Below are 15,961 nucleotides of genomic sequence, written 5' to 3'. Positions count from 1 at the left end.
TGGGCCCAACTTGAATGAAATGATAATATGAGTATTACCAACCTATAATAAGGAGTTGTACCAAGTTTCACAAAATTCTGCCTAAAAATGTGAGAGGAGTTGTTTTCAAAACGCATATACCCTTTTTGGGATGGATGGACGAACAGACAGATAGACAGACCAGAAGGGCGTAAATTAGCACAACATAATCCCCCTTAGGGCCTTCGGCCAGTGGGGGATAAGAAGACATAAAGAAGATAAAGAGAATGAAAGGCTAAACAGCAAATATATGTACATCTGAAAAACAACAACAACATCATCATTTAAAATAAATTAACTAAATAAATTAAATAAACTGAGGTAAACATGCAGCCCGGTTGGGATCTTCCTGAAGCTACAAGACACTTCTAATGATATTTTCGCATACTCAGTATATCATGTTTAGCTACAGCATGAAACAAGAATCTAGGACTGTGTTCATCATTGTTAATTAAATTATAATAGTGAGTTGTCATGGTAGCTGACAGAGCATATTTATTCTCAGCCAATAATCATCCCATCCACTATAAGATACCTCCACACTGAAGTGATACTACATAGGCTCCAAACTCCTACATTTACATCTAATAGCTTGCAGATCCTCAGTAAGCCAGGGCAGCTGCCTTCCCTTATGGCACTGCGTCATATTCACAGGTGGAACTGAGTTCAACAGAGCATGCAGCACTAAATTATAATTATCAGCAATACTATCCACTAAGCCATCCAGATTAACGAATGGTTCAAGAACTGTCTTTTGTCTTGTATTAAGTTCTGTTAAAAAACTATGGAGCCAACATATTGTGCTGATGAGATCAAATCAATTTTATTTATATAGCGCCAAATCACAACAAACAGTTGCCCCAAGGCACCTTATATTGTAAGGCAAGGCCATACAATAATTACGGAGATGACTGTTTCACCATTCACTCACTACCAAGAAAATGATCAGAAAGCATTACAACAGTGGAAGCGTCCTACCTTGGTGAGAATGACAGAATAGAGGAAAAGTAAGACTCCACAGCACCCCCTCCAGGTGTGGTAGAGCGACAACACCTCCTCTCGGAGATCAGAGACTGACAAGACAGTTCGCTTGCTGCAGGATGACACAAATGTAAGGATGACTTGCAAAACATTTAAATTATATAAAAACTGTTAGGTGGTAGGAACGTCAAAATCAATCACACTAATCAATTGCCTGGCCATGATGTCAAGTTACGAATGACAACATACACTATATGGAAGAAATCAGAATGCATCAGTAGAGAGAAAAGTGTGACCTTGTCTCTTTCCCTCCACTTCGAAATATACAAGTGAATATGCCTTCTTATTGCTCAAGCACTACTTCATTATGAGTCAGCTCTGTGTTTTCGCTGACTCTGGTTTCGGCTGCCAGCATACTATGCAATGAAATTTCACTGTTCCTCTGGCAAAGGCAGCTTTGCATTCATTTAGCTTGACAGTGCATATAACAGATTATGAATGTCTCAGAAAGAGGGAGAATTTTTTTTTTTTTTATTAGGCAATCAGAGAAAGTGTTGAGGTGGCAAATTTGGGACCAGTATGAAAAAGCTAATTCAATGTGAATGCCAAGTCTTTCAGATTAGATAACTGAAGTACAGCATCACTTTGTTCATGCCATTGCTAATAACTACAATATACCTTTCTGTCCAATTCACTACATTAGCAAGGGTTAAATAAATATGACAACTGAATATAACAAACATGCACATAATATTATCTGGTCTGAGAAGGAGACAGTATAAAAGCGCAGAGGTGTTAGCTGAGTGTCACTTACTGAAGAACACTGTGAAACTGCTCAAAACCAAGATCCTCAGCAGCCAAAGCAGCTACACACAACAATACAAACACATAATGCAGTTTCAGGGCACAATGTTCTGTTTAAACAATGAAGATGGTTAATGTCAACCTTACTTATTGACAGGTATTTATTTAATAACAGCAAAGACAAGAGCTTTGTGACAAAGTGAGCATTTACATTTGTGCACTGTCATTCTTCATATGTACGCATCTTGTGTGAAAATGAAGCACGTGTGAAACTCACTCGGCTGCTGTTCCAGTGACGGCTGACTGCTCTCTGGTTCTGGCATGTCTTGAGTTTGGCTCTCTGTCTGTGTGTTGGTGCGTTTGCTGGTGTGTGGGGTCTGTCCCTTGGCCCAGGTCACAAGGCAGAACCCAGTAGATGGACTGGAGCAGGCAGACTCCAGGATTTCACTCAGTGTGGAACACAGGGCTGTCTTCTGATCTAATTCTGACAAACAAAAACATCAAACACACACATTCTCAAAAAAACGTGACTAAAAGAGTAAAACGTTTTTGGGTGTATGTATGAAATCAGACTATATTTGAGGATACTACCTGACACTTGTCTCCAGCTGGCGCTTTCTCTGTTAAAGAGAATGTTTTTCAAGAGGAATGCCTGCAAACAAAGAGAAACTTAGTAGTTACTGTTGCCAAAGAATATTCCATAGAGCAACTTGGTATATTTGTGTAATATACATTTATCCACCAGTCAGAATGCCTATTTGCATGTTTGATGCTGACCAATGTCTGGAGTGTCTCAATATAAAACTAACAGAAGGTGTGCAGAAATTTGTATATATTTTGTACTCAGTCTTTTGTATTACATAGATAAGGTCAACTCATGTTTGAGGGCTCTTTACTTAACATAGGGATGGGTAATCATCACATGGCACAATGTAAGTTTTCATATAGAACAGTCATCACAACCAATCATTTCACTGATACTACCTGAAGAAGTATCAATCAGTAAAATCACCATTTTGTTTAAAATGCAAACCTTCATACCGTCAGCCGTTTGTGGTACAAAATGGCTTGTTGCTGGTTTAGGATGACAGATTGAAGCTGAGGCTGGTTGTCTGTCTGATAAATAACTACTTCTCTGTTTTATAATACAGGGGACTGAGCAGAACAATTACAACACATTCATGAAGAAAAACTGAAACTGTTTTTAGATTATATCCGATATCTTTTACCATAATGTCTTTTTAACTTTAAGCTTATTTTAACTGACTATCCATTTTTTAGAGTTTCTTCTCCCTACTGCCCACTGTTTTAGAATGCGTAGAACAAAAGGAAAGCATGTCAGTGCTTCTTTTATTCCTATGGCCATTAAAATGCTTAATTTATCAGGTTAATTTGCTACTTGTAACCCTGTGTGTGTGTAACCCTGCATAACAATTTAGATTTTCATTGTTTGTATATATTTATTACATATCTATTTAGTTTATTCTTATTCGTTTTCCTGTTGCCCCTGTGCAGCGCTTCATTTTTACGTGTTTATTTCATATATTTATACACTAAACAGTATAATGCTCATTTCTGGTTCAGCGTGGTAGGAGAATATTTGTTTATTTGTTGTAGAAATGTTCTGTATTTCTCTACTTGTCATACTTCTTTTATTTTTCTGTTTTTAATATGTCTTGATGACTGCTGCAAATCAAATTTCCTTCTGGATAGAAATAAAGCTGAAGTTAATGTATATATTATGTAGTGTACTTAAGCTGTTATATCTGTTTTAGTGACAAAAGTTGTGCTTTTACATACCTACTACTATACATTGAGTGTCCCTTTTGTTTTTGTATGTGACTGTGCCTTCTTTTCTTTGATTCCATGTTGTTTACACTGCATTATCTATTTACATCTTCAAGATGGCAATGGATAGAAAACACAACTTGCTTGATTTTGTTTGAATAAACAGAACCTGAATATATTATACAACCCCAATTCCAATGAAGTTGGGACGTTGTGTACATTGTAAATAAAAACAGAATACAATGATTTGCAAATCCTCTTCAACCTCTATTCAATTGAATACACCACAATGACAAGATATTTAATGTCCAAACTGATAAATTTTATTCTTTTTGTGCAAATAATTGCTCATTTTGAAATGGATACCTGCAACACATTTCTAAAAAGCTGGGACAGTGGTATGTTTACCACTGTGTTACATCACCTTTCCTTCTAACAACACTCAATAAATGTTTGGGAACTGAGGACACTAATTGTTGAAGCTTTGTAGGTGGAATTCTTTCCCATTCTTGATTGATGTATGACTTCAGTTGTTCAACAGTCCGGGGTCTCCGTTGTCGTATTTTATGCTTCATAATGCACCACATTTTCAATGGGCGAAAGGTCTGGACTGCAGGCAGGCCAGTCTAGTACCCGCACTCTTTTACTACGAAGCCACGCTGTTGCAACACGTGCAGAATGTGGCTTGGCATTGACTTGCTGAAATAAGCAGGGATGTCCCTGAAAAAGACTTTGCTTGGATGGCAGCATGTGTTGCTCCAAAACCTGGATGTACCTTTCAGCACTGATGGTGCCATCACAGATGTGTAAGTTGACCATGTCACGGACACTAACACACCCCCATACCATCACAGATGCTGACTTTTGAACTTTACACTGGTAACAATCTGGATGGTCTTTTTTATCTTTTGTCCAGGGGACATGACGTCCATGATTTCCAAAAACAATTTGAAATGTGGACTCATCAGACCACAGCGCACTTTTCCAGTTTGCGTCTGTCCATTTCAAATGAGCTCGGGCTTAGAGAAGGCGGCAGCATTTCTGGATGTTGTTGATGTATGGCTTTTGCTTTGCATTGTAGAGTTTTAACTTGCACTTGTAGATGTAGCGACTAACTGTGTTAACTGACAATGGTTTTTTGAAGTGTTCCTGAGCCCACACAGTAAGATCCTTCACATAATGATGTCGGTTTTTAAAGCAGTGCCACCTGAGTGATCGAAGGTCACGGGCATTCAGTGTTGGTTTTCGGCCTTGCCGCTTAAATACAGAAAGTTCTCCAGATTCTCTGAATTTTCTGATTATATTATGGACTGTAGATGATGGAATCCCTAAATTCCTTGCAATTGAACATTGAGAAACATTGTTCTTAAACAGTTGGCCTATTTTTTCATGCAGTTGTTCACAAAGTGGTGATTCTCGCCCCATCTTTTCTTGTGAACGGCTGAGACTTTTGGGGATGCTCTTTTTATACCCAATCATGAGTGTCCTCAGTTCCCAAACACTTATTGAGTGTTGTTAGAAGGAAAGGTGATTTAACACAGTGGTAAACATACCACCGACCCAGCTTTTCTGAAATGTGTTGCAGGCATCCATTTCAAAATGAGCAAATATTTGCACCAAAACAATAAAATTTATCAGTTTGAACATTAAATATCTTGTCTTTGTGGTGTATTCAATTGAATATAGGTTGAAGAGGATTTGCAAATCATTGTATTCTGTTTTTATTTACATTTTACACAACATCCCAGCTTCACTGGAATTGGGGTTGTACATCAGACAATAGTGGACTTTGACATTGAGCTCTGCCAGTGCTATAAGAAAGCAAAAGTTGCACATACTTGAACAGGTGCAATGACAGCACAAGGTCCTCCTTCAAACTGCTCCAATGCAGTGGGCTCACTGTCACTGAATACAAAACCTGTGACAAACAATAAAATATTGCTTAGATCAAGAAAGCAATCAGATTTATTTTTTCATAATTATAAAATAACACATCTTTAAATCTTTAGTCAGTGAATGTCAGTGTCTTGCTGATCAATTAAATCACCTGATGCACAATGATTACAATTAAAACCAGTCAAATGGCGGTCATCATCCTACATTTGAATCCATGTAAGAGTTGAGTACTCAGGAAACAATCCTGCATTGCTCAGGCACAGGTGTCAGTGGCTTCAGTGATAACAAAAGTTAGTTTTACAGGATTGTTGGTTTAAAATAGTTTACTTAATAGAATAATTTAGATATAATTTATTCATACTTTATACTCTGTCACTGACTCCCAAGTCAGTTGTTCAACCTGTTTACCAAAAGAAATAAGAGACATTTTGGATCATTCAAGCTCACTTTTTGGTCATTCCATTACAATTACGCTGACACTGGTCCAGTGGCCTGACAGCATGTGTTAGGGCCAGCGGAGCCATCACACTCCATACTTCATTGATCCAGAGGACCAGAGATTTGGTAAATTCTACAATGTAAAGAGTCAGAAAAGGGTAATGACATTGTGTCTTCTGTCAAACATGTGCACACTTTTCATTTTCCTACAAATTAAAATGAGCAACTTTTAGAGAATGTTTTACTTTGGTGGAATCTGGCTACTTTGAAGCTAGTTTAAAATAAAATTTACCCGCCTTTGCAAAAAGACACAACTTAACACTTGCAAAGGTATCAGACATTTCCCAAGTTATGAGCATGTAAATGTTATTTTGGACCTTATTCAGTACTATTTATGAAAGTTCTCAGATTTCTGGTACAATCTTTTTTGACTGAACAAGTATGCATGTTACATTTACAGCACTGAAAAAGAAATTGCCAAGATTATCCAACCAACTTTAAAAAGCTGGTCCACTGAAATTTGCAGATAGGCCAGTGAATTTTAATCACTGGCATCCCAACAAGCAAAACCGAAAGTCAGACTTTTTTTTTTTTTAAATAACGATGCTAGCCAAAGTCTGTGGAGTAGACGTCAGATCCTGACATCTGACGGCTTCTGTTGAAAGCGCTGAGTACAAACTTTAATTGAACTGGATAGCAGTGGGAGCTAAATGTTGGTAAAATAATAATAATAAAATTATTATTATTATAAGCAGATTAGTGTGCAGTCAGACTACTATAAAAAATAACAGTCCAAAGATTGCTTATGTGAGAGAATACCTGAATAAAAATGCTGCAAAGGTGCTGAATGATTACTGACCTCCAAATTAATGGATATTTGGTCATATTTTTTGTCACCGTTATAAAAAATTTTAGTTCTGGCAGGCATTTTCGCAGCATGTTATAGTGATCGGCTATAATGTGCACCTGTTCTACCGAATCTGCTGCGGTAATAATTTTGCAGCATAGTACATAGAGGAAACACTGGTGAGATGAGTAGCGGCTGTGGAACCAAAGCTGTGGAAACCAACGTTTTTCAATGGAATGCAACAAGGCATGTACCCTTCCCTATTAGGGTAGTCACAACAGAACAAGTGACAAACAACTTACAAATATTTACAGCATATTTATCCCTAATAAACACATGCTTTGTTGCAAGTGTGAGATGACTATGAGGAGTTAGCTTTAATCAGTTTCTTCACCATGGCAAATAGTCCTTACAAAATGGAATTCTATCACTAGTAATGTATGCCATAAATAATCATAAACATGTTGCTATTACATTATGCAACTTTAAGGTAAAAAAAATGCAAAATGTGGTTAATTTAGAGCTCTTCTGCAGTTATTCTATCGACGCCCATACATTTCCTTTTCAGCAATTTTGTGAAAACCAGATTTCTCTCATATGACACAACTGTCAAGGGTGAGCAGAGCACTCAGAGGCTTCATCACTAACAATGTTTTAATATGACTAAAAGTGAACTAACTTGGGTTACTTGATGCATATTCTGTCCTAGTGCCATAAAGTATGACAATGACCCTGTGTATCAGTGAATGCAATGTATGCACAAAAGTATGAAGGGCTTATCTTGGATGCAGAAGACTCAGCTTTTCTGATTTCTTTTCTTTCACTTACAAGATTTATCATTCAACAGTTGCTGAATCACAAACAATGCATGACATGGTTCAACACTGTTCTTAGGAGCACATTCTTTCACACGGAGACACAATGCATCATACCTTGGGTCCATCTACGGAAGATAGAGGCAGACACTCCACTGGAAGGTCTCCCCCAAACCAAATCCACCACATCTTTATTTAACTCTGACATAGCAGCACACACCACTTCTGCATTCACAGTCAAAACCAGTCCGTTGAGGCCAACTTAGAGCTCGTCCTGAGACTGACAGTCCACTTCTCCCAGCAGGTATAGCCTGTGGCATTGGCCACAAGCTGCCTGTGTGCACCACCACAGCCTGGCACTAGCACTGGCCTGAAAGAATGACATCAATGTAGCTACAGCATCCTGCAATTTTGGGGAAAGAAACACAGTTAGAGAGAACCTAGAGAAGAGAGAATGAAGAAACAGATTTAGCACAGAACACATTATTACAGTTATCCCTACAGCAACGTGCGTGTCCATTTTAGAAAGCAAAAAATATGGAAAGGGTTAAAGCAAAAGCACCGAGAATGTTAACCCTCTCCTGCAGTGACGTCGTTTAAAAAAGTTTCATTGCTAATTTGACGTTACTTGGGTTTTATGTGTTAAACTGGCTCGCTAGCATTAGCATTGGTAGCAGCTAATCGTTCACTTCTTTGTTATTCACTTAACGATTACAGTCATTCAAAACAGTACTGGTCATTTTTATTCAGGCGATGTTACAGTTTAATTACCTTAAATATGCGGCCATGTAATAAAAATTCGCATTGGTTTTATATTTTCATAGATATTTCACTGTGACCACAGACTGTATGATTCGTTTATTTACGGAACGGTTAAAAAATACGTGCTTTTAACGTAACTCCCCATTGCTTCAAATTCTGACTTGCGTTTAGGGGCACAGCGCCAACGCGTTATATAAGTGGTTTAAATATTTGTCAATCATTTCGAACACCCGCCCACAGAGAAGGGAAGTGCCCGCCTTGATTTTGTGCCGCCGACAGATTTGCTCAAAATCGTTTTCGGAGTAAAGGCATATTCATTCTATAAAATTAGAGTGTTTCTTCAAGCCACTCTTTGAACTGTAGTAGCTGTGTATTGGAAGGAATTAAAATATGTATATTCACAAGTGCATGCATTTTGTTCACCGTCGCTTTCCGTAGAAACGACCCAGTTACTGCTTTGCGCACGCGCACTATATACTTTTCCACGCGTGTTAAAGATCCACATTTTAGGAAAAGAGTTAAAAAAAAACAGGTATTCAGAAAATTAAAGACACATTTCTATCGCAATGGGAGGACAAACAAAGAGCAAAAAGAAAAACAAACCGAAGAGGAAAGTGAACCGTACAAACAAGGGTAACTCTGACTCTAGGAGTTATTTACAGTGGCTGAAATGATACATATATATTATCTTTTTAATTTACTAACGAAACGAACAACCTAAAGTAACGTTACCGCTGTTTCCTTATCACAACAGACGCAGGATTCACTGATTTGTCCCCTCAACAAAGGATGAAAGTGAGAATGCATGAAAAAGCCAAGAAGAAGACAGCTGAGAAGTACACTGTGCAGCAACTACTAGAAAAGGTACTAAAGACATGACCATGACATGTCTGTGTGCTTTTTGTCACACATAGCTGTCATATAGTGCTTATTTGTAGTGGAAATGTGTGATGCCCGGGTGTGAGATTTCGTAGATATTTGCGATTGCTTGGCCTCTGACAGTCCAGGTTATCTTAGGAAGATGATCATTTGCACTTTTGCATGATATGAATGTCACCAGGTAGTAACTGTTAATTAATGGATACAATGAAGGCATGCCATGTTTTACAGGCAACAAAATGTTTTTGGAGGGGCTACCGGCCACTTTATTAGGAACACCTTGCTCGTACTGGGTTGAACCACTTTTTGCCTTGTGAGCTCCCTTAGTTCTTAGTGGCATAGATTCAACATGGTGTTGGAAACAGTCCTCAGAGATGTTCCATATGGGCATGATAGCATCACATAGTCACCCTTTCAACCAGCCTGCCCATTTTTCTCTAACATTTGACATTAACAAGGCATTTTCATCCACACAAGTAAGCAAATTTTTCGGACCATTCTCTGTAAACCCTACAGATGGTTGTTCATGAAAATCCCAGTAGATTAGCAGTGTCTGAAATACTCAGCCCAGACTGTAGTATGAACAACCATCTCATGTTCAAAGTCACTTAAATCCCCTTTCTTCCTCATTCTGATGCTTGGTTTGAATGTCAGCAAGTCATCTTCACCATGTCTGACTAAATGTATTGAGTTGCTGCCATGTAATTGGCTGATTAGCTATTTGTGTTAGCAAGCAATTGAACAGGTGTACCTAATAAAGTGGATAGTGAGTATACATTACTTATAAGCTAAGTGTTCAGTGGTTCCAGGTGGGACATGATATAAGGAGCTACTTGACACTGAACTGTAGACCTAATGAATGATAGACAAAGATTGTGAAAATCTATGAACCATTATGCAACCACATGTGCAGTGATGTACATTCTACATCCTTGGTGGCGATTGCATGAACTAATGTACATAATCAAGGTATTCCAGATGATAACATAAATGTTATGATGCCCCTGTTGTTGGACTGTGACCAACAAAGTGAAAGTTTTTCAGTGAAATACATACGTAGATACAGAGATAAATAGGGAGACGATACATACATCAGTTGGCTGAAAAGTCCGGCCTTCAGTGCAATCATTTCAGTAACAAGCAAGATATCAAAGTGAAACTAATATGAGAATAATCCTTTACTGACTGACCTATGGTATTTGCCTGCAATTGCAGGCGTTTGCAGAAGTGCCTTCGCCTTAACACGTGCATACAGTAGTCAGTAAAAAAAATGGCAGTGTACATGAACATGCATTTGAAAGAATATGCAATTATTGACTTCCTCAGACCAAAGCATTGTGTACCCATGGACAATCATTAATGAGTATTGTCTATGCCGATGCCTGTGTGGATATCAGTACAGTCAGTAGATGGGCAAGGAATTTGAACAGCAAAAATCCAGTCACAATGAGTCTGCATGTTTCTGGTGACCTGTAACAGCAACAGATGCAGGAGTGATGGCAAAGTCCTCACAAAGTTTTTAGAACACAACAGAACACAACACAACTCCGAATGATATATTGAAGTATGTTTGTCCTGGAAATGATGCACTTGTTCAGCATGATAATGCTTGTCCACACGCGAGTCGACAAACACAGGATGCATTGCAGTGGCTCAAATTTTATGAGCGCTTACCACACCTGCCATACAGTCCGGATTCAATTCAAATTATTTATATTGCGTCAAACCACAATATAGGTTAGTCCAACGTACAGCGTCGCTCTGAAGGGACACTGTTACACTAATGATGCAGAGGTTAAAGCAGTTATGTGTCACTGGTGCAGAGAGAAGACACTCAGTTTCTTCACCGACAAGAACATGTCCGGTATTGGCGTGAGTGTGTGGATAGGGAAGATGACTATGTGGAAAACAAATGACGCTGCCTGATAGAGAACATTCCAAGCTATAAGCGGAAATACAATTCCATTGGAGTATCTTGCTTGTTTTTGAAATAACTGTATAGGAGGCAGAACTTTTCAGCAGTCCTTGTATATCCTTGAAATGCCCTCTGGTGGCAATTGCATGAAATAATCTACATAATCAAGCTATTCGACATATTCAGGATGATAAAATGAATGATATGATGTTCCTTTAACTGGCCTATGATAGACAATGGATCCACCTGTCTTTTCTTTATAAGAATATGTGTTACTTATTGTGTCATTATTTGTTTTACAGACAGAAGAATGCATGGACAGTTTTGATTTTGAGATGGCTGGTCTTTTCTGTCAGCGAGCCCTGGACCTGGAGTCCACAAATTTGCAGGTTCTCGACTTGCTGGGACACATCTACTCTGAGCTCGGAGATGTACAGAAAGCTAAGGGAATATCCTTTATGATATATTTTTAAGCTGTGACGACTTCCATTTATTTTTTATGGCTGTACAATTTACAGGTTATGTGTGCACTGTCTGTCAGTGTGCCGACCTCAGATCAGTGGTGAAAGAGCCGGTCTGCAGCTAGGGCTGGGTGATAAAAATGATCACAATAAAATTTGCGTTGCTGACAATGATAAAGTTTGGACATTTATATGTGATATAAATAGATGTTACAGTATTTTACTTCACATCAGAAATAAATGTGAACACAGCATCTGCAGTTTTTAGCTGGCATGTCTGTGCAAGATCATTTCCTATTATAAATTATTGTTAAGTTACCGCCTGGAATCAGAGGGGCAAGAAAAGTGACTGTAAAAGTGAACTTGCATGATACACAACAAATGTAATCTACCCGAGAAGTATTGTTCTAATGATGTACAAGGATAAACAGGGATAACTTATACCAGCATGACAATATAATATCTTGATAATGAAATAATATCAAACATACTCCAGAACTGTCACCTATATTCACAAAATGCTTAAGCTGCTCTCACACAGAATGTGTGTGCTTGGTGTGTTAGTGGCAACCACTGATGTACCATACTCCCTGGCAGTACCGTGTGCACATAGTGGTAACAGCATATGACTGCTGTACATACACACCGTGTGACCGCTGTGTGCATATGGTGTTCAGTATCATTTAATGTGGGATCATGGATTTGGAGTCTATTTGGATTTGGAATGCTGTCCAGTCTGTCACACGTATGGTGTGTGTGGCAAGTTAGTGCGAAAACACAGAGGTCTGATATTTGATATATATATATATATATAAACATAACTTACCATCCCTGGTTCTCAAGAAAAGGCAACTAAGTGGCACTACTCTACTCTTTTCTACACTCCTATTTTACACTTCCTTTTTAAATATTTAGATATACCTTTGTATGCTGGCATAGTTAGTTCCACCTTAGAATTGGAATATAATATATAAGATATATCTTACTGAATTTATATATATATATATATATATATATATATATATATATATATATATATATATATATATATATATATATAAATAAACACGCAAACTTACAGTATCGCCCCAAAATGAAAGCTGCTGATGGCTCGTAGTCTGACCTGTTCATTTCACCTTCATGAAGAACTTGCTAACAGATGGTCTGGCCGTTAGCTGATAAGATTTCAATCTGTGTGTTTTTTCAGATGCTGTTTAGATATTTATGGAGTATGTTTATGTCTGACTTGGATTATCTAATCATGTTTTTTGCTTCCTGGTTAGTAAAGAAAATATGCGTTGCGGACTGATTGTCATGGTAACCGGATCGGATATGGGAAAATATCTGACCGGTGATCAGCCTATCAGAGCACGCGTAGTGTGGCAGCCATGTAAAATAAATAAATAAATATATATATATATATATATATATATATATATATATATATATATATATATATATATATATATATATATATATATATATATATATATATATATATAGTACTGTGCAAATGTTTTCAGCACATTTAATGCATCATTAAAGCCTTAAAAATTGTGAAAACCTGGTAAATATTCCTAAATAAATGAAATGTGTGATGAATTTTAACTTTAATGATAATCAGTATAAAAATTAGGTTCTATTTACATGTGATTTTTCAGTATATAAGCCGCACCAGAGTATAAGTCGCAGGACCTCAAAATCTCTTAAGAAAAATGCAACTTAAAGTATCAGTAATTATGTTTACTTGCTCACTCACTCATCTTCAACCACTTATCTGGAAGCAGGTTGCAGGAGTAACAGCTCCAGCAGGGGACCCCAAACTTCCCTTTCCTGTGCCACATTAACCACCTCTGACTGAAAGATCCCGAGGCGTTCACAAGCCAGAGTGGAGATGTAATCTTTCCACCTAGTCCTGGGTCTTCCCCGAGGTCTCTTCTCTGCTGGATGTGCCTGAAACACTTCTCTAGGGAGGCGGCCTTACCAGATGCCCAAACCACCTCAACTGGCTCCTCTCAACATGAAGGAGCAGTGGCTCTACTCCAAGCTCCTCGTGGATGGCAAGTTTTTCAACCTATCTCTGAGGGAGACACCAGCCACCCTTCTGAGAAAGCCCATTTCGGCCGCTTGTACCCATGATCTAGTTCTTTCGGTCATGACCCAACCCCCATGACCATAGGTGAGAGTAGGAACGAAGATTGACCAGTAGATCGCGAGCTTCGCCTTTGGACTCAGCTGCCTTTTTAACACAACAGTATGATAGAGCGAATGCAAGACTGTCCCTGCTGCGCCGAGATTCCGGCTAATCTCAAAGCCAATCTCACACCCCATTGTCCCCTCACTCATGAACAAGACTGCAAGGTACTTGAACTTCTTCACTTGGGGTAAGACCTCATTCCCTACCCGAAGTAGGCAGTCCGTTGGTTTCCTGCTGAGAATCATGACTTCAGATTTAGAGGTGCTAATCCTCATCTCAGCCGCTCCACATTCGGATGCGAACCAATCCAGTGAGTGCTGGAGTTCACAGGCTGATGAAACCAACACGACCACATCATCTGCAAAAGCAGGGATGACACCACAAGCCCACCAAACTGAAGACCCTCCTACCCCCGACTACGCCTCGATATCTTGTCTATGAATATCACAAACAGGATTGGTGGCAATAAGGCGCAATCCTGACAGAGGCCAACCCCCAGCAGAAACACAACTTACTGTTGAGAACCTGAACACAGCTCTTGCTTTGTGAGTACAGAGATTGGATGGCCCAGAGTAGGGACCGCCTCACTCCATACCTCCGCATCACCGCCCACAGTGTCTCCTGGGGGACCTGATCCATACTTCCAGGCACCCTCCAAGATTGAAAGTGAAGAGCTGGTAAGTTGTTCCACGGGCAGGATGGAACCCACATTGTTCCTCTTCAATCCGAGGTTCGACTATCGGCTGAACCCTCCTTTTCAGCACCCTGGAGTAGACTTTCCCAGGGAGGCTGAGTAGTGTGATGCACCTGTAATTGGCACACATTCTTTGATCCCTTTTGTTAAATATGTTAAATATGGGGACCTTCACCCCAGTTTGCCACTCCATTGACGCTGTCCCAGACCTCAACGCAGTGTTGAAGAGATGTCTCATCCAAGACAGTGACTCCATTCCCAGAGCCTTCAGCATTTCCGGATGGATCTCATCAACCCCTGGGGCTTTGTCATTGTGGAGTTGTTAGATTACCTCAGTCACTGAGTTGTTAGACTACCTCAGTGACTTCCACCAGGGAAATTGATGACGATCCCCCATCAGCTTTCAGCTCTGCTCCTACTATCAGTTGAGGTCAACAGAGTCCCATTCTTACTATAGACAGCTTGGATGGTTCCCCGTTTTCCTCTCCTGATTTGCCTCACGGTCCACCAGAAGCACTTTGGTGCCAACCGAAAGTCCTTCATGGTTACTCCAAACTCCTCCCACAGCCGCTGCTTTGCCTCCTTCACAGCAGTGTTTTACAATCATTTAATTATTGCGTGATCATTTGCAACTGCGTTTGTGTGATATTCTACTGGCCTGTACACTTACAAATAAATTATTATTATGTATTAAAATATATATATATATGTATATATGTGTGTGTGTGTATAGCTCACATATTCACTTTTGCTTGGAACTGATTTTGTGTTGACATGCCATTATAAAAGGGGGTGGGGGGAGGAGCATCAAATGGTACTTTTATTGTAACTCTGGGGTACCTAAAACTTTTGGACAGTACTCGGTGTGTGTACTGTGACCTGTGTATTTAATGCAGTAATGCTTTGTTCCTCCTTGACTGCATCTTTGTAAGTTTTTCTTCGTGCAGTGGAGTTAAGCCCAGATGAAGGCCACAGTAAGTACATGTACCTGGGACAGATCCACACAGGCCAGGAGGCAGTCGACTACTACACCAGAGGAATACAAGTCCTACATTCTGTATTGGACAAACAAGCAGAGGCCAGTGTAAGACACCATGAATTCACACTTAAATAATCCAGCACGTAGGTGCCTCAGCTTTGAGGACCCCTGCGGCTGGAGAAGGGCAAGGGGATGGTCATGTTTGACTTGGCTGCAGCAGATAGATGGTTATTTTGTAGAGATGGAGATGAACCAGGTGTCTGCCTTGGCAGTTACCATCCAGCGCATGCTCCGAGACCCTGTCTTTTTCAAAGACCAGGTCGAGCAGGTTGCTTAGTGGATAAAGGAGTTGGGCTACCATTTTGTAGACCTGCGTTTGATTCCCAGTCATGCAACCTGTCTGTGTCCCTGTCATGTGTATTATCTCAGTACACCCAGCTGTAAATGCATACTGGCCTTGGCTGGGAAAGTAACCTGCATCAAAATG

At 39.4% G+C, this 15,961-nt stretch overlaps 2 protein-coding genes across 3 annotated transcripts in view; one reads left to right on the top strand and one right to left on the bottom strand.

Annotated features, from left to right (window-relative positions):
- Nucleotides 1–8,468, bottom strand: part of mindy3 (MINDY lysine 48 deubiquitinase 3) — a 65,009-nt gene extending 56,541 nt beyond the window's left edge. The window contains 7 exon segments of the mRNA XM_034174929.1: nucleotides 997–1,111; nucleotides 1,814–1,865; nucleotides 2,081–2,287; nucleotides 2,395–2,455; nucleotides 5,430–5,509; nucleotides 7,705–7,990; nucleotides 8,359–8,468. Coding sequence (XP_034030820.1) covers nucleotides 997–1,111; nucleotides 1,814–1,865; nucleotides 2,081–2,287; nucleotides 2,395–2,455; nucleotides 5,430–5,509; nucleotides 7,705–7,795 — 606 coding nt within the window. The 5' untranslated portion in view covers nucleotides 7,796–7,990; nucleotides 8,359–8,468.
- Nucleotides 8,469–8,785: 317 nt separating this feature from the next.
- Nucleotides 8,786–15,961, top strand: part of si:dkey-12j5.1 (probable assembly chaperone of rpl4) — an 86,027-nt gene continuing 78,851 nt past the window's right edge. Inside the window, exons 1-4 of one of the 2 annotated variants that reach the window (XM_034174927.1) lie at nucleotides 8,786–8,982; nucleotides 9,104–9,213; nucleotides 11,446–11,592; nucleotides 15,427–15,579. In XM_034174927.1, coding sequence (XP_034030818.1) covers nucleotides 8,916–8,982; nucleotides 9,104–9,213; nucleotides 11,446–11,592; nucleotides 15,427–15,579 — 477 coding nt within the window. In that variant the 5' untranslated portion in view covers nucleotides 8,786–8,915. The remainder of the gene's footprint in view (nucleotides 8,983–9,103; nucleotides 9,214–11,445; nucleotides 11,593–15,426; nucleotides 15,580–15,961) is intronic. The other variant, XM_034174928.1, reaches the window with a different exon arrangement.

This window comes from Thalassophryne amazonica, chromosome 7, assembly GCF_902500255.1.
Source record: "Thalassophryne amazonica chromosome 7, fThaAma1.1, whole genome shotgun sequence".
In the NCBI taxonomy this organism is placed as follows: domain Eukaryota; kingdom Metazoa; phylum Chordata; class Actinopteri; order Batrachoidiformes; family Batrachoididae; genus Thalassophryne; species Thalassophryne amazonica.
Note: the sequence above shows the minus strand (reverse complement) of the source record. Positions and strands in the feature narration are given on the sequence as shown.